The 26208-nt window shown below is 44.7% G+C and overlaps 1 protein-coding gene across 1 annotated transcript; it reads right to left on the bottom strand.

Moving 5' to 3' along the window:
- Positions 1-5958: 5958 nt before the first annotated feature.
- GLIPR2 (GLI pathogenesis related 2) lies at positions 5959-25493 on the bottom strand. The gene is made up of 5 exons (XM_056857770.1): positions 25481-25493; positions 14198-14306; positions 12437-12540; positions 11858-11935; positions 5959-6155 (listed from the first exon to the last, which is right to left on the bottom strand). Exons 1-5 carry the CDS (start codon positions 25491-25493, stop codon positions 5995-5997), a joined length of 465 nt encoding a protein of 154 aa, XP_056713748.1. The 3' UTR covers positions 5959-5994.
- Between the last annotated feature and the right edge of the window lie 715 nt (positions 25494-26208).

Raw genomic sequence — 26208 nt, 5'->3', positions numbered from 1 at the left:
TCTTACTGTAAAAAAATCTTTCCTACTATCCAGCCAGTACCTTTCCGCCCTGTTTAAACCCATTATTGCAAATCCTATCCTCTGCTGCCAACAGGAACAGCTCCCTGCCCTCCTCTGAGTGACAGCCCTTCAAATACTACAAGAGAGCAATCATGTCCCCCTTCAACCTCCTCTTCTCCAGACTAAACATTCCCAGCTCCCTTAGCCTATCCTCATAGGGCTTGGTCTCTAGGCCCCTGATCATCCTCGTCACTCTCCTCTGCACCCGCTCAATTCTGTCCACATCTTTTTTGAATTGAGGCCTCCAGTATTGCACACAATACTCCGGGTGCGGCCTGACCAATGCATTGTACAGCAGAACTATGATGTGTTTTTATGTTATGCCTCTGTTCATGCACCCCAATATCACATTAGCCCTTTTTGTCACTGCATCACACTGGCTGCTCATATTTAACTTATGGTCCACTTGTACCCCAATATCTTGTTCACACACAGTGCCACCCCCATCCAGTATGTGTGTCCCTCATTTTTGTTACCCAGATGTAGAACTCGACACTTATCCTTGTTGAATTGCATCTTGTTCACATCCTTCTATCATTCTACAAGCTGTGATTAAGCATGTTCTTTTTTGCCATCTTCTGGGCATGGTCACTGGGGGTGTGGGGGTGGAGGTATTTGTGAATGTCCTGCATTGTGCAGGGGGTTGGACTAGACGACCCTGGGTGGTCTCGTCCAACTAAATGGTTCTATGATTCTATGTGTAGGATGAGAACTGTGTAAATGTAATGGAAGGGGGTGTAAGGGAGCCTGTCACACCTAAACAGGAACACATCTGTTAATAGTAGTATTGTGCATGCTTCTTGGAACTAGTTTTGACTTTTCTGAAATACTGCATGAAGTGCTGGGGGGGGGAAACCGTGTAAATATCAGGAGGCAGGGGGGGAATGCTGTCTTCCTTTGTAAGCAGCCAGACCCCTCCTCCCGCTAAGGGGTGCCACAAAGGCACGGGGCTCAAAGACCGGCATAAGAGCAAGACACTGCTCCACACAAAATGGATGCCTCTGAGAATTTTGAGATCCATCTTGTGTATCTAACTTGGGCAGGAAGGCAGTTGGCAGCTGTGCTTTTCCCCTGGCCCAAAGGTGTGGCTGGCTGGACAATGGGGCTGGCTAATCTCCATTGTATCACCTTAAGGTGATTGGGACAGCTCTCTGAGCAGACCATTAATTATCTTATCTGCACCCATCCTGGCAATCAAATTAATATTCAGGAGAATAGCCCAAGCATTTTCTTGGATCTTGACGACTCATCAGACCTCTCCCATCTTGTTTTTCGGAAGCTGGTAATGCAATCAATTCTTTGTCCCTGGCTTTCCTGCCAACTTACCTCAGACAGCCTTAGGACCCATTTTTGGGGTATAAATACTGGTCCTTTGGCCATTCATTGTGTGTGTGTGTGTGTCTTGGATCTATGCATGCACCTTCACTCACGTGGGGCTTTCCTTTGATTCCGGAAATAATGACTGTTTCCCTCTTCAGCACTGCTTTCCCTGGATGTCCCTTCAAGACTGGTAAATATTACCCATCCCTAAACCCTATCCAACTTCCACCCTTTTTCTCTTAGCTCTTGTATGATTCATATGTGTATGTCCATTGCTTGAAAGTATATTCCTTGTTACTTTATTCTTTAATAAAACCCATTTTAATTGTCCAACTGCCTGTTCATTGGAGAGTTTTCCCCAGGACTATCCAGGAATACACAGGTTATTGATCCCAGTTACCCACGCTTATTGCTTGTCTCCTCAGCTAATTCCTCCAACTAATGTGGAGACTGCCTATTTAGGGTAACACCTTAGGCTATGACAACTTTACAGGACTTTCTCCACTCCTCTGAACAGCCTTTGGTTGGAACATTATAAGGAACATGGAAATCCTATGTTAAGTTCCCCTTCCTTTCCCTGTCATGTGGAAGAAGAACAGCAGTTGGTTTTTATATGCCGACTTTCTCTACCACTTAAGGAAAAATCAAACTGGCTTACAATCACCTTCCCTTCCCTTCCCCACAACAGACACCCTGTGAGTTAGGTGGGGCTGAGAGAGCTCTAAGAGAGCTGTGACTACCCCAAGGTCACCCAGCTGGCTTCATGTGTCAGAGTGGGGAAACAAATCCAGTTCACCCAATTAGCCTCCGCCACTCAGGAATAAGACACATGACTGCTGTTTTCAGCAGAAACCCTGAATTTGTCACTACATTTAGTTCCATTCTTTTGCCTGACCTACTCTGCTCATCTTCACCCTTGAATTTTACAGATAGAACAAATAAGAAAATAGCAGCACCTGTAACAGGAGATATACCTAGGAAGTCTACCCTGGCAGTGTCTAAAACCTTTGTCAGGATGCAACATCTGATGGCTGGCAAGATTCACTCTCCGCTTCTGGAAAGGCAGCAAGGCTAAAATAGAAGAGTGGAGGATGACGTAAGATGCTTTCGGTCCCCACTGGCAAGAGAGATGAGGTATAAATGAAGAACATAAATTAAAAAGTACCTAGGGGCTGGTAGTTAGAGGCAGACCTTGCAAACTTGGCAGACCTCGCAACTATGGAGGAAGAAGAAGAAGAGTTGGTTTTTATATGCCGACTTTCTCTACCACTTAAGGGAGTATCAAACCGGCTTACCATCACCTTCCCTTCCCCTGCCCACAACAGACACCCTGTGAGGTAGGTGAGGTTGAGAGCTCTAAGAGAGCTGTGACTAGCCCAAGGTCACCCAGCTGGCTTCTTGTGTAGGAGTGGGGAAAACAACCCAGTTCACCAGATTAGCCTCCGCAGCTCATGTGGAGAAGTGGGGAATCAAACCTGGTTCTCCAGATCAGAGTCCACCAGTGAATCAAGTAGCTTCTGACCCCCATCTGAAAACTCAGCCTTGTCGCAGTTTACTTGAAGGGCCAGCTCTTAAAGGGACTGCAAAAGCTGGTTATTCCCTCCTTTCTGCAACAGCTCCCTGCCAGGAGCTGCCTTCCATTCTCTCTTCAGCTGGTGTCTCCCTACACCTCCTTCTTTTGTGCTTTGCTTTGAAGGAAGGGGTTGGATGCGAGGGACAGAGATGTGGGAGGGAGAAGCCAAAATGGGTGTGAGAAGAGAAAGCCAAAATTAGGATTAGGCCTGAAAATGGCAGGGATTTGCCTCGCTCTTGCCTCGAAGCAGAATTTAAATTAGTTGTAAAACAGCATCCTAGAACTTCAGGGAAAGAACGAGGCGGGAGCAAAGTGACTTCTAAAGGTTGGTAAAATCATGAATAATGCAAAGGAAGCCTCAAAGCAGTCCAGCAGAGATTGCAAACTAAATATCTCTGCATAAATGGACTTGGTTTTATTTTCCTGTGCTCCTTTACAATCGCAAGACGCTTGGCCCTGCAATTCCGTTGGTTCCCACACTCAGGGTTGGATCCAGACTACATTTTCCTATGGCAGAATGGAATTTCCCCCCTCCCTCTGCAGCCCCGGATCTCCACAAAATGCTGCTCCAGGAGACCATGAGGAATGACATGATGACCCGGGGGGGGAGGGTCTGCACCAGGAAGGAGGAATCCATGGGCAATGCCTATTCAGTCTGGATCAAACTGAGGGAGTTTTCTTAGTATGGATAGCAGAAAGTCTCCCCAGCAAAGAGAAGCATCCAGATGACAATGTGCCCAGTCTGTGCACAGTTTGTTCATGGGGCAAAACTGGGTGTTTCCTGGCAAGCTGTAGCACTGGGGCCAGAAGTAAGCTGGAACGGTTTAGGCTCCATGGATCTTGCTCCACGCATGCATATACACCCAGTACACGCCAGATTCTCAGGTCAGTTTTGCAATAGCCATTTAATTTGGTCTTCATACACAAAGGACAAGGAAGTGGTTAAAAGCTCCCCTCCTGTCTTGTGGCCTGTGAATCCCCCTTGCTATTCCATCAGCCACCTCCACCTAGTGTGTGTCTTGCCTTCCCAGAGCTGTTGGTCCACCTTTTGCTTCCAGCAGCGGCCTCAGGACTTTCCTCACATGTTGCACCTCCTAGCCTCAGGTAAGTGGTTTCCCTCACAGTCTGCCCCCCCCACACACACACACATACACCCTTTAGTTTGGAGAAAATATAAACCTCAGATCTCGGAAGGTAAGCAGGGTCACTTCTCATTAGTACTTGGATTGGAGACCCACCAAGGAAGTCCAGGATCGCTACTCAAAGGCAGGCAATGGCAAACCAACTCTGAACATCTCTTGCCTTGAAAACCCCACCAGGGGTCGCCATAAGTCAGATGTGACTTGACAGGGGGGAAACCCTGCTGTAATATTGAATCGACCACTAGAGGGAGCAAAACGTGTGGAACAGAAACATGCCGCTCTCCCAAGAAGCAGGAACTTACAAACAAGGAAAATGAGAATGCAGAAAAGCCCCACTGTTCCTCGGCTGGGCAGGCCTTCTATAGATCCTCTACGAATAGGGCTGCCAGGTCCCCCCCCCCCTCTGGCAGGAGGCTATGGGGCTGAGGTAGAGATTGTGCGCGCGCGCTGCCTCACAAGGGGCCTTATACCTCTTCGTTTGAGTGGTAAAGCAGCCCTTGAGTGGTAAAGCACTCAAACTAAGAGTTTGAGTGATATAAGGCCCCTGGCGAGGTGGCACTTCCGGTTGTAAACTGCACGTGCATGTTTGCCTGCCGACTCTCAGGTGGTCAGCGGGCAGAGAGGCGAATTGCCGGGGGGTTGCCCACCACTACCGGGCACCTGGCAACCCTACCTACAAACCTGGGAGCTGGCCATCCTGCCTGCAGCTGTGCCACACCACCTCTGGCCTGGCTGCCTTAACTTCCAGCTTTACCAGTCATGTTGTGGGGCCACCACATGCCCCCCCTCCACCCTGTGTCACATTTTATTAAAAAAACCCCAGCAAAAGTAGTGTTAAGTGAAGCAGCTTTATAGGAAGTGTTACTGTATCCAATAGTTCAGGAGTGGCCCTGTCTTTCTGAGAGAGCTGCTGATCAGAAAATTTCTCAGACACAGTTAAAGAGTTGAAGCAGTGAGGGGCCAGGGGTGGGGGGAGATTTGATATCTAGGGACAGTAGGATACTCCTCAAGTATATGCTTATGTCTCTTCTGTGACATGTACTTTTAATGTAAACCACTGGATGTAAAATGAGAACTGAACTGAAAATAGAGTTATTGTTGTATGTGCTAACAAAATGTTATTTTTTAAAACCAAATTCCACAAGAAAAAATGGTGAATTCCACAACCTGTGTAAATTGTGGGCATTAGCTGAATTTAGGGTTTTGCTCAATCAATTTTGGTTTTGCAAGTCATGAAGAGGAGGAAGGAGTTACCAAAGGCACTTAAAAGCTGTTCACCCATCGACCAGAAATCTTATTCAGCCCTTCCTCTGGTGTTGGCTCTTTCAGCGAGGATTGTCCGCACACTTTTGAGCACATCTTCACAGCTGTAAGAACCAGAAACTAGTCTGATGGTTTGTTTTTTAAGACTGAAAGAACAAATTCTCTGGAAATTGAATCCTCCTCCCAGTACAGTTTTTCTGTAGTCATACAGAACAACAGCACACACAGCCCTGAGTATAGGATTTCGCATATAGGCGACTTACTGCCTGGTTGTACTCACTGGAAAATCCAAAGAATAATCTTAAACCTGTATCATTTTAATGAAAGGGTACAAATGTCTTAAGGGGACCATATACAAATTCAAAGTGCTGCAAACCATTTTAACTTATTTTTGCCTGTTCCATGGTTTGGGTTTTCTACAGCTCCTCTACAGTTCCACGCAGGACCACGTCTCCATTCAACGAGACCAAAGCTGCTGCTTCTGTAGTAAGTTCCAAGTACCTTTGAGCAGGAGACCCCGTTCAGCTTCATTTCCTATGAAAGGTCAGTCTTTGCTCTCATCCAATCCACAGCTTTGCTTTCTGTTGCCGCTTAAACAGCCCTTTCTCCCCTCCCCCCTCCCTAGTCCCAACAAAGTTATTTCTTTGGTGGAAGAACATTTTGCTCGTAGTGACCAGGATTTACAATATTGCCTGCTGGCTCGTATCTGGCCACCACGAATGTGGAGCCGTCGCTTGCTGCTGCCTTCCCAACTCCCATCTTTTTTGTGTTCTTCCAAACCATTGCTGTGAAGTGCCCTAAAAGGAAGACCCAAAACAAACAATATTAGTTTGGGACAAGGTTTGCAAGCTAGACTGAGCAAAACCAGAGGTGCCAAATGGGTTCATTTTCAAGTGTGGGGACTCAAGAAAACGTCAGTCCTGGAATGCAGCCTTCCTTTTGTTTCTGGACTACAGCTTTAAAAAATATATACTTTCTGGATAATTTAAAGGTTTTTAGGAATGATCTATTCAGTTTTAAACCAGCCAGTGTAATGTAGTGGTTAGAGTGCTATGCTAAGATCTGGGAGACCCAGGTTTGAATCCCCACTCCTGCCACGGAAGCTTGATGGGACACCTCGGGCCAGCCATACACTCTCAGCCTAACCTACTTTACAAGGTTGTTTTGAGGATAAAATGGAAGACAGGAGAATGATGGAGAAAAGTGGGGTATAAATGAAGTAAATAAGATAAATAGACCAAAGACCATAACAAAACCAAATATACATAGGTACAGGATACAACACAAATGCCTAAGGTCACAACAAACAAGGGAAGTGTATGTGGTGGAACGGGCCAGCTCAGACTCGCAGGCCCTATTCCACTCCTGCCCTCTCCCAGGGATTCTCAACCTCTCCTGGAGGGGGTTGCCTCTCTCTCTCTTTTCAGGTAATCGCTGCCACCACCTGACCGTTGTGGGACTTGCCCACTGGGGTGGGGGTCAGGGGGTCCCCCCCCCAGCGTCCCTTTCAAACCCTGAGGCCTTGCCTTGGTGTCTCCCGCTCATCCCACTTCTGGGCACCATGGGGGCGAGATACTGCCTGGGGTTGCCACTGGAGAAATAGCTGCTTGCCAACTGCCAGCCTCCCTCCCTCCTAGCCCCCCCCCTGTTTTCCAATAGCGTGTTCCAAGGTGGTGGAGGTCTATGTGGTACAGAGAACTACGGTCAGCATTCAAAGTTAAAAAGTATGTATGAAAGGTAAAATGATTCCCAGCATACTTTTAGCACAGCAATGGATTGAGCAAGGGATTCAAAAGAACTGAGAGAAACACAATTCCTCTGTCCCTCTCTCTATACATGCCCTATCAGGTGTTGGAATATGGGGACAGGTTCTTAAGCTTAGGATATCGTAGGTCCCCATTGGATCCTTGCCTGGAAAGGGAGAGGGTCCACTCCCAGGGAGCAGGGCTGGGGAAAGGCTGCTGCAGATGGAGGGATCCTAGTTTCCATTACCTGGAAGTCTTCATCAGCACCTGGGGCCAGCCAGCACGTGGTCAAAATGGCTGCCTCCCCCAGGCCTCAGATGAGCTCTGTCTTCTCTGAGTGTCCCTGCCAAAAGAGAGCTCCCTCCTGGATCTCAGCAGTTTTAATCCTTTTCTTTCTCCACCCACTGACCAGCTAATACCTCCAGAAACCTTCTTCCTGGAGCCTCCAGAAACTTTCTTCCTGGAGCCCCTTCTAGCATTTTAAAGCCTCCAAGTCTCAGATTCCTTCTTGGAGGGGGGGGGGCTTGACCCACTGATTTGTCTCCTGATAACTCCATCTGCATTTAAGAAGGTGGCTCAGGTGGGGCCAGGAAGCATTTACCATGCCTCCCGCCTCCCTCCTTCCCAAGGAAAAAATGCTTAAAAGGTTCCCTGTAAACCTCAAGGGAGAAGAAGCCCATTTCTTCACAGTGCATAACAAGCATAAATGGTTAAAACCCACAGATATCCTTGCATAAGCTGGTTCTACACTATCAGTGTGTGAGAGCCGGAAGGAGAAGCCAGAGTAGCCAGAGATGGGCAAAGCCAAGTTCAGAGGCGGATCTACTGTGAAACTAATGAAGCTTAAGCTTCAGGGCACCTCATCCCGGAGGGGCCCCCTGAGGCAACTTTTTTTTAATGAGTGAATTTCTCAACAAAACTGATAAGAGTTTTTTAGTGATCGAATCATAAGCCAATGGGTTGAAGTATGTAATATTGACTTTAGAATATGCTCTAATACCCTTTTGATATGGCCTCAGAATATCCCTGTAATTGGTCAAATTTCAAAATTTTCTTGGGGGCTTGCAGCTCACGAACCCCCAGCTGTAAGGGCTCACTGAGCTCTCCAGAATCTATTCATAGACTACATTTTGGCAGCTGGATCCTCAAACCCTTCGTTGGTGCACGGCTTAACAATTCTATAGCTCAGCCCTTAGGCTAGAGCCAATCGGAACCATAACAAGACATCTGAATTCTCAATTCAGGCTGCACTCGTCTCGCTTGTACATTTTAACACCAAAAATCAGATTTTCGCCTCTTTATCCTAACGAGCCCCCTCTGATGACCTTCTACCTCCCTATCATCATCATCATCATTATTATTTATTAGTTAAATTTATATCTCGCCATCATTTGTGGTCAAAGCTGGGCCCAGGGCAGTTGTCATGATCCTAGGCCTCAAGTGCAGCCTACAGGCCCTAGGGAGGCCTATATTAAAGTAGTGACCAGGCCTACATCTCCCAGGTACCCTATGGGTCTTGTGACTGGTGGAAGAAGATTTGGAGGGAAGGCTAGGGCCAATCGAGGGTAAGGGGTGGTGCCTGGGGAGAAGGAATAAAAGGCCTTGCCAGGAAAGGGAGAGGGTCCACTCCAAGGGAGCTGGGCTGGGGAGAGGCAGCTGCAGACGGAGGGATCCCTCCTCCAGGAAGGGGAGAGTTAGCCTGAGGCCTAGTGCCAGGAGATGGCTAGGAACAGTAAAGATAGATGCATTAGGGTTTTTATTGGTTTGATTGCCTGCCTTGACTGGCGTTGTCATCCTATTGTGGCTTGAGTTATCATTATTATTAGACCTCCTTAATAAACTGTTTGTTACTCTTAGGGTTGCCAGCTCTGGGTTAGGAAATACCTGGAGATTTTGGGGGTGGAGACTGAGGAGGGCAGGGTTTGGAGAGGGGAGGGACTTCAATGCCATATAGTCCAGTTGCCAAAGCAGCCATTTTCTCCAGGGGATCTCTGTTGCCTGGAGATCAGTTGCAATAGCAGGAGATGTCCAGCCACCACCTGGAGTTGGCAACCCTAGTTACTCTGTCTGGGTCCTCAGGCCTCAGTTGGTCACCTAGAAAGCATACCCTATTGGGAGAAGAAGCAGCCAGGGCAGGGAGGATGCTCTGGGCCCTCCTGAGTTAGGCCCACACCAGAGTGGTGGCAGCTGCTGAAGATCCCCATTCCTCTCTCTTACCTGACAGCCGGTCACAACAATCATAACAACATCATATATATCTAAAATTCATAAATAATCAATAAAATTTATAAAACCATTCAATACAATTAATGCAGTTAACAAGATGGTACTCCTATAATTACAGGGCCTTTGGGGGCCCAGCCAAGCAGCCAAATCCTCATATCAGAAGCCCTGAGGGGGAGGAGAGGGGAGGGAGGGAGGCCAGTAACGATGACAACCTGTGGTTGCCCTCCATTGTAGACCTGGTGGAATAGCTCTAGTTTACAGGCCCTGCAGAACTTCTGAAGGTCCCGCAGGGCCCTGATGTTACTTGGAAGAGCATTACATCAGGCTGAGGTAAGGGCCGAAAAAGCCCCATCCATGGTTGAGGACAACTGCACACTTTTAGAGAATGAACCAATACATCTGCCATAGAACAACCCCACTGAAGAAGATAACAGCAACTACCCAGACCTTGTTGCTGGTGGGAAGGGGCTCACTGTATGGCCCATTTTCAAGGATTCCATCCCACCACCCTGTTCTCCGCCATTTCGGCTTCAAGGTCCTGGCAAGGGCACCATCCCACCTTAGGGGATGTTGCCCTATTGTTGCTGGTTGCAAAGGGGCCCCCATAACAGTTCAAGCTTCAGGGCCCCAAAAATGTAGGTCCGCCACTGGCCATGTTACTTCGAGAGCACCGAGCTTCACTGTTGGATTCATCTTCTCAGCAACCCTGCCCAGCCCCAACTGTTTATTACTTACAGCACTTCTAACAAATTTGATTTGTCCTTACAATCCCAATAGGAAACAGGCAGCCCATTCCTGAAGGGGTGGAGGATCCACAGTGGCCGGGGGCACCACAGCCACACCACCTCCTCTGAGGCTTCCTGTCCACCACGGAGGCAAAAAAAAGCCTAATTAAAAAGTTGAAACTGAAAAAAGGGGGAAATGCCCCATAGTGAACAGCGAGGCTGTGCCACCAAAAAAGGTGGCCCTGCAACCACTCAAGGGGGCATTCCCAGAGCAAAAGGGTCTAGGAATGTGACTAACATCGGCTCTGCCCCTTGGAACGCTCCCCTCAATGCTGGCGGTGGGGCCGGTAACTCCCGGATGTCGGCATGTTTGCTCCCACACCAGCATAGGAGCCACCTTATTCCGTGATAGGGTGGCACCTACTCTGGCAAGGGGTAACGCCAGCTCCTAAGGAGCTCCCCCCCCTTCAGGAACGGGCTCCAAGGCCCACATCACACTTGCATGATGTATGGCACTCGATTGTTCAGTGTTTGATGTCCCTCGGTCGAATGCATGAACAAATTTCCCTGTGTTCCAAAGTGATGCACAGCAACATGTAAGTTCTATGGGGTTTTCTTTCCCCATAGAGCTACACTGGCACTTAATTTACAAGGGACTGTGCTATGAAATTGTAATAGGTATGGTGGTCAGAGGGTTGAACTAGGATGGGGGAGGCCCAGATTCAGACTCCCACTCAGCCATAAAGCTCACTGGGGTCATTTATGCATGGGTACTTGGACTCATGTTTGCCCCCGGCTGGTTGTTCCTTGGAGTTCTGCATGAGTTTTCTGTCCATTAGAAATGACCTCACTGACAGACCTCGCAGTGTCCGGGTCTTCCCATTCCTCTGTGAACCCAACTCTTCCCGCTCCCCTGAGCTCAGCCCAGCTGAAATCTCAGCACAGAAGGTAAAGGCAGATAGACACAGAAGCTTGCTTTCTCTCACAGCCAATGACAAAGCAGCATGTAAAGAGGCAGGGATTCAAATACTTCCTGCTTCCTCTGAGCTCTTTCTGAGCAAAAGAAAGGCTTTTTAAAACCGATGCTTGGATCCCCCCCCCCTTTCAGCTTGGTCCAGTTTTTGTTCTTAAAATGCTTTTTTATGCGACAATTGGGTTTTTTTTGGGGGGGGGAATCCTCTCTCACAGTGACCACTGCGAAGTAAGCCAATTGCAAAGGAGCATTTAAAGGGGCAGGACTTGATTTGAGTTTGGAGGCTCCTGGTGCATAGACTCCCAGCTGGAAAGTGTGGGTCCAGTGAGCAATGAACCTCAGGTAAAACCCCCATGCATAAATGACCTGGGTGACCAGTGCCGGTCATTCTCTCTCAGCCTAATCTACCTCACAGGGTGGTTGTGAAGATAAAATGAAAGAGGGGAGAACTATGTATGCTGGCTTCAGCTCCTTCGAGGAAAAGGCAGGATAAAAATACAACAAACAGATATGTTGCTGACAACATTAACTTAAGCAACCTGCTATTTCCTGAAAAATCAAGCTATTCATAAATCACTTTTCTCAACTGCAGTGTTAGGAAGAGGAAGATTTAAAAATTACATTCTTAGCTTCCTCATGCTCCTGTGAGACACAGGTACAGCCACCCGCCCTCAATTTCCTGGCAAAGTTTCAGCAGCATGCATTTCTTCCTCTATCCCACCACCATGAAATGTGTATGTAAATGCTTGACTTTGGAAGGATGATGGGAAAACAAATGTTTCCTTCTGTACTGTCAGTCAGCAAATCAGAAATGCCAGGCCCACGCTCACCTGTGTTAGAGGAAAATCCTGGACTCTGAAAGTTGTAATTTTTTATTTCACTATACCATCTGTCAGCTACTTCTGTCCCTGAAAGATAAAATCAAATAATGGTGTAGAATTACAGTGCGCTTGGTGAACTCTGCAAGAAATATTACTGGTCTGTTTTTGTCTCCAGCTGGGGGGGTTATCATGAAATCTTTTTAACCAAGCTGGAATTACATTAATGAGAACCTGAAGTTTCAAAATAAGAGTTAAAAACCAAACAAGCAAGTTTGGCCATAAAAAATTAGGGATGTATGTGTTAGTGGAAAGTGCCATCAAGTTGTAGCTGATTTATGGCAACCTCATAGGCAAGAGAGGAACAGACGGGTTTCCCCATTGCCTGCCTCTGCGTAGCAACCCTGCAGTTTCTTGGTGGCCCTGCTTAGCTCCCAAGATCTGATGAGATCGAATAGGGGTGCAAGTAGGAGGCAGATAGCCACAAGTAGGTTCACCTGAATATTTGAATATTTGAGTAATGCCTAATAAGTGTCCCACTGAATATTTGAATAATACCTTATAAGTGTCTCCATTAAAGACTCAGCTTACCTGACTGATCGTAAGAAGCCCATGCTAAATTTTCTCCATATTTTCCGCTACTAGATTCAGAACTGTGCTTGAGTATTCTTGTGCTAGCAAGTGCTTCTGAATACCTATATTTAAAAAAAAATTCCAGTATGGAACAATAAGCAGACAATATTTATCTCTGTCATTACGCAAAAACACTCTGGTAGAAGATTCTAGGCGGGCGGTTTATAGCAGTGTGCAACCATCAAAGAGAGAAACCGAGAGGACCCTTAAATCCAGGAGTAGCAAACTGGGGTGACTGTCTTCTGGAGTTCTCAAACATTTTGCATTTGCATGGAGAAGAATGAGAGCAACCACATGCAGTGTTTCAAAGTTAATCTGCAAAGGTTCCTCAAATGTTTCCCAGTTTTACACTGTAAAGGCACAACTTCCCCAAGAGTAAGGTAAAGGTAAAGGTCTCCTGTGCAAGCACTGGGTCATTCCTGACCCATGGGGTGACATCACATCCCAAAGTTTACTAGGCAGACTTTGTTTATGGGGTGGTTTGCCAGTGCCTTCCCCAGTCATCTTCCCTTTACCCCCAGCAAGCTGGGTACTCGTTTTACCGACCTCGGAAGGATAGAAGGCTGAGTCAACCTTTAGCCGGCTACCTGAAACCAACTTCCGTTGGGATCAAACTCAGGTCGTGAGCAGAGCTTCTGACTGCAGTACTGCAGCTTACCACTCTGTGCCACAGGGCTCCTTCACCAAGAGTGGGGTACCCCATATCTTTTCCACAGGTCTCTCTTTTTAATATACGTAAATCCTTTGAGGTGCTTTTCCCAGGTGACCTATACAAATGGAATAAAGTTACAATATCACTATTCTAGCCCCTTCAAAAGACTGGGTTGGATCCACCTGGCTTTTCAACTAGTGAAACAGGGTTCTTCTTGGCCCTGACAAAAAGGGTTGTGCTGAGAATCACAGGACCTTGCATGTTCAAAAGCTGTGAGGGATGGGGACTACGATACAGAGGGGAACTGGCTGAGAAGGTGTGAAAAAGCTGCCTGGATCCAACCCACTAGCATCTGCAGCAGCATTAGCTATAGGCTCAGCACCCTTCTTTATTAACAAGAGGTAGAAAACATGTATAGTCAATCCTTACATGAAGGTTGAAATGTTCTCCATGCACACACACCAGTGATACAATTACAAAGGACCCCATTTTCCAGCAACAATCTGCTTCTTCAAAGTTGATTTTGTTATTCCCCATGTTAATTTTTGCGAACTACTTAAACATGCACAAGCCCAAATTTAGACAAACCCAAGGCATGGTGGATACCCAGCCCTAGCGGCACTCTCCCAGCCTAATCTACATCACAGTGTTTTTGTGAGGATAAAATAGGACAGGGAGAACCATGTACCTGAGCTCCTTGGAGAAAGGGCAGGATAAAAATGTGAGATCAACAGAGTTCTCCTACCCTCCAGTGTGAAATGATCCAGCAAGAAATGGACTTTGGAATTTTGCTGTTCACATAGATGACCATAAAGTTCTAAGGGAGTACTAACAAGTCACATGAACTTTTAATACCATTTTCTCCTTCTACCCCAAATAATTTTTTAAAATAAAAAATACTATAAAGAGTATGCTACCCATCCTGTCCCAGAAGATGGCACCAGAAGGCCATTATTATCTTATCAGAGAGGTCCTGGCTCTGATGTATCCTAAAAGTCAGAATACCCAACCCAAATATACTCAAATAATGGCACGTTCCTAAAGAAACAAAGATAAGTTGTACTCACTGCTGCGCTTCCCTGTTTAACTTTTTGCAGAGTTTTAGAGGGGGAATACCATGCTTCTTTCGGTAGTCATTGTGAGCTTTTAAGACCTCTTCTGCAAACTGTTTGGAAGCTAAAACAGTATAAAAATGATAGTATTGAAATGTTGCCAGTTTCTGTTGCAGATACAAGTAGTGGTCACTGCAAAAATCTATATTCTGTTCTATTACAATCTAAAGGAAGAAGAAAAACAGTTTTACCAACCAAGGACTGTAGTGCCCTAATTAACTTAGTTTATAGAGAAAACATATATGCTGTCACATATATGCATATTTACATAATATGACACACACACACACACACATATATTCTTATGTACAGATCTAGAATCACGATGCATTATGGTTAACCTGTATTCTTTGGTCAAGAGAAAGACTACTACTGGGTCAGAGTGACCCAGCAAGCAGTTTGCAGGCAGCTGACTAGATGAGATCATTCCCTCTTGGTACAGGCAAGTTCCTTAATTAAGCCTGGAGCTTTGATTTAAGACAAGAAGTGTCATTTTGGAATGTGAAGTTGTGCCTCCTCATTAACCATTAGGCAACGCCTTGAAGAGCATTTTCTATTGGATATGCAAATAATTGCTTATACGTCCAAAAGGTTTATTGGACAGTTCAGTCTGACGTGTGTATTACGCTTCTGTAACCACCCATCATCAAAGTCTATATGCATGCTTGCAATCCTTTGATGTGTGTGGAAATTGCTCTGCGCTTTTGGCAATTTTCACCAGCATTTTGTTATGTTGGCCAATAAAACAACCTGCTTTGAATCTTCAGCTTCCAACTGTTTTATTGTGATTGAATATTAATACAATAAGGCAGGAAAACATTACAGGACTAGAAATGGCTCAAGGCTGACAGTTTCTGGTATCTGTTCTCTCTTTGGGGATTATGAGGGAGGGTTTTTCTCCTTTTCACACCCGGGTACATGTTCTACAGGTCCCCCTCATACCTCTGCATCTGCAGGGTTTCTACTGCAAGATTTAGGATTGCCTTCCAGAAGAATTTCCTCTTTATGAACAGATGACTGATTAGCTGTATTAACATTGTTCTCCAAATGCAGAGCAGATTTAATCTTCCCTGCTAGTTTGCTTTAGGCAATACGGCACCACCTTTAACCTCTGTAAGATGACGCATCCAAGAAAAGACTCTTCGTTAGCATTTTAACAGCACAGAGCAAATTTCTTAACAGGAAACACATGTTCTCCTCATGACTTTTGCTTCGTTTTATTGCTTCAATACATGGGTGGTTTCCATAAGGCTTGGGTGGTTTCCCCATAGCTGCTGCGTCATGACACAGAGGGCAACGGGGCTTCCACATGGCAAGTTCCCCTGCCCCCATGGAAATGGCCATTTGCTCTTTTAGCAGTTTGGAGGGCAAGCTGACCTGCAGCAGGCCTCTCAGAAGCAGGCGAGTCAGGCCTGGAATTATTCCACTATGCAATTCAACACAGCTGAGTATATTTATACTGAAAGATAAGCATGATGTACAACCTCAGGGGAAACTGTTTTTGTTCATATCAAACATATGCTCTTCCAGTATTTAAAACAGGCGCCTGTGTTCTGTGTCTGATTAACAGAAGGCTCATTAGGCAATAATGAGGAAGTCGACTTGAGTTCTGATAGCCTGTGAATGTAAGAAGTGACCCTAAACTGAGGCAGACCAAGGGCCTTGCTATGGAAGACTTGATTTATGTCACATTCCTGAGAGAACAGTTCTCCCAAGAGGGCTCACATCTGTCAAGAGGCACAATAGGCCCTGGCCCCCACATGGCAAGGGGTGGGTGGGAAGAAAAGGCAGAGAAGAGAGAGACAGATTACTTTCCAGTTGGGGCAAGGTGATCTTCTTGCTGGTTTTCATCCTGGTTTTCATCATTCAAATGGACCTTGGGCTGAAGGCAGAGGCCGTAGCATCCTTCCCCTGCTTCTAGCATCAATGCCAGGGATATCAAGCATACGGCCTGAGGGGCGGATCCGGCCCCTTGAGAGCTCTTATCTGGCCTGCGAGCCAGCCGAGGCAGCCACCCCCCCCCCGCGATCTCAATCTGGGCTCGCCAGCCATCCCGTCCCTGATCTGGGATGGCGAGCCCACTGCAGACTCACCAGCTGAGGCAGCCACACACACCCCAGTCCTGATCTGGGCTGGCGAGCTTACTGTGAGCTCGCCAGCCAAGACAGCCACATGCACACGCCCCACTCTCAATCTAGGCTGGTAAGGTATGGCCTGGCCCAATCAAGTGACATTTATGTCATATCCAATCCTCGTAACAAATGAGTCCGACGCCCCTGATCTATGCCATCTGACAGTGGATCTCCCAATGGTTCAGGACTTTCAACATGCAAAACAAGAGCAAGATTCGAGTCCAGTAGTGCCTTAAAGGCCAAGATGATTTCCAGGGTATAAGCTTTCTACAGTCAAAGCTCCCTTCGTCGGACTCTTGAAAGCTTATACCCTGAAAATCTTGTTAATCTTTAAAGTACTACTGGATCTGAATCTTGCTTTTCTACTGCAGACCAACATTCACCTGAAACCATGCAAAACATGTACAACAATGGGGCTTGCCGGACATTACTCTTTTTATCTTCAAACACCATCTTCTGATCCAGAAAGCACATTTTAACTATCATAAATCCAGCACATCTCAGAATGTACAAGATCTCAAACCAAACCTTTGACATCTAAGAGCTACTACGTATATTTGCCAATAAGCTGTATTTTTTAACTGAGACTACATGTGAAGGAACGTGCAATTCTAAATCTGTTTCCACTGTTATAAAAATATATGACCAAGTAATGATCACTCTCCCTCCCCCCCTCCCCAAGATATGGGGAGATCCTTCTAACACATGGAAACCATCAGCTGCATAAAGATAGGCTGAATCATTAGGTCAGCAGTCAAGTGACCCTAACATTTCTTAAAAGCTACAACTGTCGCAGTGCTAGGCAACATGAGCTCTCTGCTGCTAACAATAAAAGACAAATTCACTTCCTGTCTCTGCCCCCCTCTGGAGCCTGAAAACCATCTAAACACAAAGACTGCTTTGTCAGTTTGGTACTGTCAGAGTGATGGATTTCTCAGGGCCCAGGAGGAAAAAAAGGGTGGACAGCTGGACTTGGAAGCAGGAGAAATAAGAATTGTTTAATAATGTAAGTTTTGTAGGAAAAAGATTATCAGAGTTTGAACTGCATTGGCTAAAATAAAACTCAACATCCTTTAATTATACGTTTTAAGCAGGTGACCCTAAAAGCGTGTTTACTCAGGTGTAAGTCCCTTCCATTTAACTTTTAAGCAATTGCAGTTCCAGAATATGTGAAGTGCTTTGAGTTCCTCTCAAATGCTGAATGAATATTACTAGGTCCCATTAAGTCCGCAAGGGCCTCATTTATAAGCCCTGCCACCGTAGCTTTGACAGCAGCTTAGAGACACAAAACCCAAGTAGAGGGGAAATCTTTGGCTAACTTTGGCCTTTTATGGAGGGATGTTTCCCCGCTGTCACCCCCACTGACTGCTTTGGGACTTCCTTTTGATTATGCGTCCCTTTTCCACCCGTTGGAGGTCGCCTCGCTCTCCCCGCATGTTTTGCCCGTGTTTTCCATATGCTGTTTTAGCCAGAATCTGAAAAATGTGGGCAAAATGCGAGGGGAGCGCAAGGTGACCTCTGACAGGTGGAAAAGGCACGCATAATCAAAAGGAAGCCCTGAAGCAGTCGGTGGGGGTGACCGTGGGGAAACGTCCCTGCGTGAAAGGCCTGCCAGTATTCTGGTATCTGCAACTCTAATTCCTGAAATAAATGTTCAGTTCTCTTTTAAAATTCTAGATGTGTTTAAAATCCCTTGTATGCTATCATTTGGTGTTAGAATCACAGGAGTCACAGTTTCTGGTAAATGGTCCACTTTCCATTGCTTTGAACTCTGGCGCATGTAAGCAGATATCTGTTACAGAGTCTCCTGTGAGTCGCACAGATTTTACTTTCTGCCCTTAGTCTTAAGGACCAAGGGACAAGACCCAGTTGTTTATCCATACTTGGAATAAGGCATTTGAAATTAGATATGGAAAAGAGACCTCTACTAACCCACACACAGACCTACCATGGAAACGTGGCTTTTCAGAGCCAGGAAAGGGACCAATGAACAGCAGCATTCAGTCACCACCATCAAGAGATATTTCCCCCACCCTAAAAGGCTAGAGCAGACATAATATTCCTGATCTCCTAAGCATATTTAGGACATTGGGATTGTGCAGATGGTGCTTGATTTGTGTCAGTGGCTTGTGGATGGTTGTAAATATAGGATAAATACCTTTTAAATACCTGGGGAGCCCATCGTATGTTTGCAAGGACATAAATCAGCTATCAGAGTCCTCCCCTCCCCTTTTATATGAGAATTAACAAATGTGGCTGCCCTTGGCACATCTGGTTTGATTAAAGATCAACCATAGCAACAGTTCTGTAGACAGGCTACACTCCAGCCGTTCTGTTCCACAAAGGAGTTGTCTTGAGTATTTCTGTAATCTTAACCATTAATGCTTTATAGGAATCCTGCCCTTTACTGAAGGGAGGTGGACCACAATAATCCTAAAGGGGAATGAAGGTACTAAAATGTTCACTAGGCAAACAACTATCAAGTACAACTGATAATGTTTATGTGTTATTACACAGAACACTACCTGTTGAACTTGCTATTTGTTTTTGAATTTTTGGGACTACTGTTTTATAAACTGTTATTTGTCATCTATAAGCTTTTTGTCTCAGTTACAAGCGTAATCAGTTGAAGTTTATTTTGTATATGATTTGCAACATTTCCTGGTGAATTAGCAACCTGTATTTGGTGACTACATTTAAGGAAATATATGTTAGAAATCTTTAACCAAGAATACTTTGGGAGGTGGACCACGACTCTCTTCTTTCCAGCTGGTGCTCCTTGAATCAGACACCAGCGAGTTCTTCAATCCTTATTCTGGATTGTTTCTAAGGACTGCAGATACAATCCACAATTCTATGATAAATATCTTGAGTATGGAAGTTGCTAAAATTCCTTTGCTCCTTAAAAATAAGTTACATTTGTGCGGCCCCTTTCAAGGTCTGAACTCCCCCCTCCCCCCCAGCCCTGCTCTGATACTGGAAGTGAGCCGTGAGAAAAGGCCTGAAATGATGGACTGTGGAGAGTTCGGGTGGGACAGGGTTCAGCCCCTCTCATCTTCAACATGCCTTCTGATGCTAAAATTAGACACACACACACCACAAAGCCCACGTGATACATGAACAAACAGGGCACACGTATGGACAACAAATATGACTGCCAGAATCACATCTAGTTTGATCCCGAAAGTGCAAGGAAACTGATCTGAGATAGAGTCCTTGTTAAATACTTTTTGATCTAGGAATCATCTAGTGAACTTTGTTTTGTAAATAATACTACCTGTTCAAAGCCGATCACACCTAGCAAAGCTATTCCCATTAACTGATATTTCCTTTATCAAGAAAAGCCTTTATTAGAAAGTGTTTCCAGACAACGCCTTTGGCATTTCATAGTGCTAAGTATAATCAGCATTAATATTTGTACTGGATTATTTGTACTGGATTAATATTGGTACTCAGGCATGGGAAATTCCTGGAGATTTGGGGGTAGAACCTGTGGATGGCAGGGTTTGGGGAGGAGAGGGCTCTCAACAGAGTATAATCCCATAGAGTCCACCCTCCAAAGCAGTCATTTTCTCCAGGGCAACTGATCTCTGAAGTCTGAAGATCAGTTGTAATTCCAGATCTCCAGGCCCCACCTGGAGGCTGGCAACGCTAATGTACAGCCTGAGTACAGTTGGGGGATAATGCCCACTGTATTCTTTAGTGCTCATTATATGACAAAGATCATTCTAGATAATGTTTTATCCTGGGACGTTTTACTGGTCTTACATGGCTCATAAATGTTTAAAGAGTCTGTTTTTGCTATCTGACTTAAATGAATTTGCCATCTACAAAACACCATGTGTGTGTGTGTGTGTGTGTGTGTGTGTGTGTGTAAGGCTGTAACCACTAAGAGAATTAGAAATGAGTATGTTAATTGCATTGCTGCTCTGTGTAATGTTTATAATTTGATCTAATTTCTTGTCCAGCAAGCTTTCTGTTTTAGATAATACACACTGGATTTCTGTAAATTTTTGTTACCCCCAAACATATTCTATTTTTAAACATTAAAAGGAGCATTTCAGAACTCCTTAAGAGGTGCTATTGGGGAGCTGCATGAGGATTAGCCAGATACAGAAACTCCTGGCAAAGCTTGGCAGACTGTGAAATGGCCAGTCCTCCATGTGGCTATTTAGTATGTATGGCAGGGATTTACTTATAGTCTGTATGGCATGATGTGTATTTGACAGTAAGACTTCTGTATGCTGATATGCAATTGTTTCTGATTATTATTAATACTGATTATTTATTCATTATGGTAGATTGTTAGAATATTGAGAGCATTTTCATACATGAGGGATAAGGGGAGGGGCTGTGGCTAAGTTGCAGAGCATCTGCTTGGTATGCAGAAGGTCGTAGGTTCAATCCCTGGTGTCTCCAGTTAAAAGGATCAGGTAGTAGGAGATATGAAAGACCTCTGCCTGAGATGCTGGAGAGCTGCTGCCAGTCTTAGAAAATACCGATCTTGATGGATCAAAAGGTCTGATTCAGTATAAACCAGCTTCATGTGTTCAAGCCACCTTTGAGTCTCTCCCAACACTGAACATCTCTTAGAATATCTGACTGTTGTTAAAGCATAAGAGAAAGCATAAGAGGAGCACTTGTAATATGTATGAGCATTCTGGCCAGTGTATGCAATATGCTCACATCACAAAGCAATCAAAGCAAAATCCACTTTAGGTCTTATGTGTTAAAGGTCTTCCAACTAAGGATACTAAAATTTGTAAGGCATGGGATTTCCCATGGAAAGAAACTGCAGTCATGTCTCTTCCAAGCCATACTAATTATTTCATTTAAAATATTGTCATTAAATTTGTCATTAAAGCTTTGCATATTAATAGCATTAAAGTGATATAATACAGACAGTGCACAAGTGCCACAAACTTGGTATGAAAGTGCTGTAAAAGGAACAAATGAAACAAAAACTAGCAAAGAAAAGAGATGGGATGAAACGCAGAGTTCCAACAGGTATTTACTGCACAGGGGCAGAGTGTGGACTAAGAAAGTTCGCAATAAAACTGTTTTTACCACGAGACTAAAAAGTCCATTTAAGCTCTTTCTTGCTATTTGTGCCACCCTTGAACATTGTTAATATGGGATATAATGCAAAAAGGAAGTTGAATTCTAGTCTACTTAGGCTTTACATCTGTCTTTTCGACCAAGTTAAGAACAAACTAAGCCTCAAAAGTGGAACTGTAGAATTGTAAATATACCTTCCCCTTGTAGGGAGGTAGCATCATATCCAGCCTATATCTATAAGTCACAATAACTAAATGAGGATAACCTCCATGATTACATGCAATATACCCTTCCACGTGCATGGAATGGACAACAGGGTACAGCCATCATCTTTATAAGCTACATCTGTTAGAAACACAGAGTTGGACCCAACCAGGTTTTCTGCTGGTGAGAAAGGGAGGAGATATCATATTTGGTCACCCAGAAAGGCTTTGGTGAGAACCATGGGCCCTTGCATGTACCAAACCATTGTGGGATGGGAGTTGGAGCATGGAGGGGAATTGGGTGAGATGGAGTGAAAAAGCCAGCTGGTTACAACCCTCTGTGATGGACTAGACAGACCTTGGTGTGGTCCAGTCCTCATGCCTTTTGTGCAAGGGATGCATCATACTCCTACATGTGAATTAGAAGATTTGCTAACCCTGCTTCTCATTCTGGTTAATGTTTGCTGACTTCTATTTTTTAATTAAATAATCCCTTCTTCTTCTCAGAAATGCAGTTATCTGAAATGAAATCACCAGCAAGATATTCTCCCTTCTTTACTTCTACCTTTTCATATTTGACTCGTCTGGTGGAAGAGTTAACAAAACAAAAAAGCAGCTGCGGGCAGGCATCCCCAGAAACAGGAAGTTGGTATCATGTGGGGAGGGGGGTTCGGGGGGGAGGGAACAACCAGCTTCTCCCACCTTTTGCTGTAAGGCACAGACATTCTTGACTTTTGTGGCACTTGTGCACTGTCTGTATTCTTGACTTCCTGCCAAGCATCGTTCTTGATTTTGGCCTTCACCACCATTCTCCATATGGGCTCTCTAGTTTTTGTGCCTCTTGTTATCTTTACTTTAAAAAAAAAAAAAAAACCTCAATAATTGTTTAAATTTGAAAGTATACAAGGGAAAGATGAGGTGGGATTCTGGTTCCAATCTGCAGAACCAGTTTTCCCTGAACTAAGCTCTGGAAAAGAATAGGTATGACTGAAAACAATGTGGCCTGCGCACCTCCAGAGCACAGCGCACTTTGTTTTTAGGTACATCTGCAAACAGCCTGAAATGATAAAGTGTGGCAAAGTCTACAACATCAGTAATCTAGAAACCTGCCTGGCTGAAAAGTGAAATTACGTACCGCATGAAGAAGAGCCTCTGGCCACACTTACACATGGGCAAAGTTAGTTGAACTTATCTGACTATCCAGTTTGTATACAGAAACATAGGTTCAAACCCTGCATACAAATAAAGAGGTGGTAATACAATGGAATACAACCTGTATTTACCATCACTGTCCCCAGAGATCACAGAGATGAAGAAGAAGAAGAGTTGGTTTTTATATGCCGACTTTCTCTACCACTTAAGGAAGAATGAAACTGGCTTACAATCACCTTCCCCTCCCCACAACAGACACCCTGTGAGGTAGGTGAGGATGAGAGAGCTCTAAGAGAACTGTGACTAGCCCAAGGTCACCCAGCTGGCTTCATGTGGAGGACTGGGGAAACAAATCCAGTTCACCAGATTAGCGTCCGCCACTCTGTGGAGGAGTGGAGAATCAAACCTGGTTCTCCAAATTAGAGTCCACCTCTCCAAACCACCGCTCTTAACCACTACACCATGCTGGCTCTCTACACCACATTGGCTCTCTACACGACGCTGGCTGGATCACAGAAATAGTTGGTGGATATTATTTATGTGAGATACAAAAACGCAAATCCCCTCCTCCTGTTTCCCTTATGAAAGTGAAAAAATACAGGGTGGGGCAGGAGGGGTGGATTTTGAACTTGTAACAAGAAAACTGGCAGATGGAGTGTCAGTGTATGCCCTGCCACACAGCCCCAGGGAAACCAGCCAAGGCAGCCTCTTTTCACCAACAGGCCACAATCTAGTGGTGCTCGCTAAACTTCAGAAGACTGCTGAGTATGCTTGCTAGGCAGACCAATAAGGAGATGCTGTGCTGTTTTTTCCTGCCTTCTCTTTGCTAGTTTTGAGCTGTTTTTGCCTTCCTTTATCTTCAGTTCTCCAACACCTGTTGTCTGCGCACACACAAGCACCCTCCACAGAACCTTCTCTGCATCTTACCTGCCTTTCTGTCACTTGTAAGTAGAAAAGATTGACAGCATCCAGGCCCTGCAAAGGAGTGTGAAAGAGGAACACGTCTCCTCCCATCGTTGCTTCAAGAGACATGAGGTCAGATAAGCTCCTGCTCGGCTCCACTCTGCAATGGTCTCGCAGATGGGAGGACTGCAGAGGGTATCTAACCCGTGACCCACTGGATCACTGTCTTAGGCCACTGTACAGCAAATGGTTGAATGTCACTTTCCCATCAGGAATTCAAGCACAGGTGACAGAGGCCAGAGAGATAATAGGAAGGGAGACAGACTTCATGAGGAAAAGCCACTCCCATCCCTAGGCTGTACTCCCATCAGCTCAAAGAAATTAGCTACACTGATGATATTTCACTGATCAATTTTTAATGCAGCCACAGGACTTTAGTGTTGCCATCTTCTTTTCTGTTTGAACTCCTTGTCTTTAAAAAGCTGCAAGACTAGCAGAAATATAATCAGTGATGTGGGGTGAAAAACTTTCCAATGCTATATTTTCTCATGGAAAATTGTCCATCCCACATATGTAAATATGTTTTCTTTGTTTGTAAGCTGCTTTGAGCTCACAAGGAAGAAAGGTGGCTAATATTTTTTTAAATAAATAAATAAAATAAAAAAGATAAGTCTTTGTTTATCTGTAGTTGTCAGGCCTATTGTGCTGCAAATCAACCATGTTAGACAGGCTAAAGGTGGGGTATGAAGCATGCACAAACACCTATGCTTGTACATGGTCCAGGCCTGTACGTAGTATATTTGGCTTCTTTTGTTGCTATTATTTAAACATTAATTAATATTTAAAGTATTTGTTTAAATTTGAATTGGAAAAATTTCCAATTCAAATTTTCCTGAAAAATCCACATCGCTGAATATAACAGGTACAGTTTTCCCCATCACTGCATCTGTTATGCTGGGAAAAGCTGCTGCTGTCCTATTCCTACCTAATGTACACTTTTTAAAACTATAGAAGACTTGCCAGAAATTACAGGTGGCCTCTACATGGGATTTGGATTTGGGATCTGAGGCTGTAGTCACAAGCTTCTCACCCCGCCCCCTTGAGTAGGGTTGCCAGATCCAAAACAGCTGCTCCAGAAAACAAAGGATTGCTCCTTGTTTCCAAATGGCTCCAGGAACAATGACACTCTCTCCAGAGTCTCCCATATTGTCTGACCATCCCAGAAGGGAACTACGTAATGCAAAAGGGATCCAGTTGTTGGATGCTTAGTTCAGCAATACAACCAATATAATCAAAGGAAGTTCAGATTACCCCCCCCCACACACACACACACACATACCTCATACCACAGAAGCTATTTGCATTATTGGCAAATAGTCTGGTACTAATAGCTGCTTGCTTCCCGCATACCATTAATCACACACTCCTACAGAATGAATGTTTAAGTCACAGTGAATTGATACATGCACTGGAGTAAAATATCCATCCACAAAGGATGATTGTAAAGCTACATGACTCTCATGTCAATGATTTTGCAAGCATCCTGTCAATCAGGTTTTTGAACAACATTCTGTCTTGAAGTTCAAATAACGTGTATAAAACACAACTACAATTTTACACTATATACAGTGAAGCATTAGACTTCACTGCTTCTAAGATACTCTTGTCAGGATGCTTCATGCTGATAACCACTAAGATTTATAGCAAGTAGTAAAGCATAGGAAAAGGTCTTAGCGGAGATCTGCTTACAAAGAACGCAAAGAACAAGCTTCATCTAAGCATTTACTAACCTGACTTTCCCATGGCTGCGTTCTTGACGGCTAGCTGGAGAATCTGCTTTTTGAAATGCTGTTCTTGTTTTGCTGTGAGCTGCCTGCAATTTCCTGGTAGTGCTCTGAGTCTGTTGCCTGCATGAAATAGACTGAACAATAAAAGTGCACAGCTCAAGTAGCTTGGCAATGCCTTATAAGGAATAAGGAACTTTTTTCTTCTTCTTAACGAATTGCCTCCTTGTGGTCAGGGGATATTTATTTTCCATTATAACTCAGCAACCCTCCCCAAACACACTATACTGATTTTACATACCAATTTAGTTAAGCAATAGAAAATTTCTGAACACTGGATTGGGCAAAGCTGATAAAAGTTATAGTACTTGAAAATGTCGCAGAGACATTTTTAAAAAGAACAGCTGTTGCAATGTTTTGAATGATGCAAAGGATTCCCAGGAACTGCACTTTTTTTCTGTACTGCAATCCTGAATTGTGCTTTGCCAAAGCCGCTGTGGCCTCAATGGGTAATTCAAACTACCCACAGGAATGTCCAGGACTCACTTTCTCAACACCTGATGTCTTGCAGCTGGATGTATGACCTGACTCCAGGGAGATGCATATTTGACTGTGGGGACATGAAAGTATTCTAGATAGCATTAGATCCATTCAGAAGTCCCATACCTGCAATTATATACAAGGTCAATGAGTGTAGAGGGGCAATTACAGCTGATCTCCAGACGATAAGAGTT

Source organism: Euleptes europaea, chromosome 11 (assembly GCF_029931775.1).
Source record: "Euleptes europaea isolate rEulEur1 chromosome 11, rEulEur1.hap1, whole genome shotgun sequence".
In the NCBI taxonomy this organism is placed as follows: Eukaryota; Metazoa; Chordata; class Lepidosauria; order Squamata; family Sphaerodactylidae; genus Euleptes; species Euleptes europaea.
This window is presented reverse-complemented; position numbering and strand designations above follow the sequence as displayed.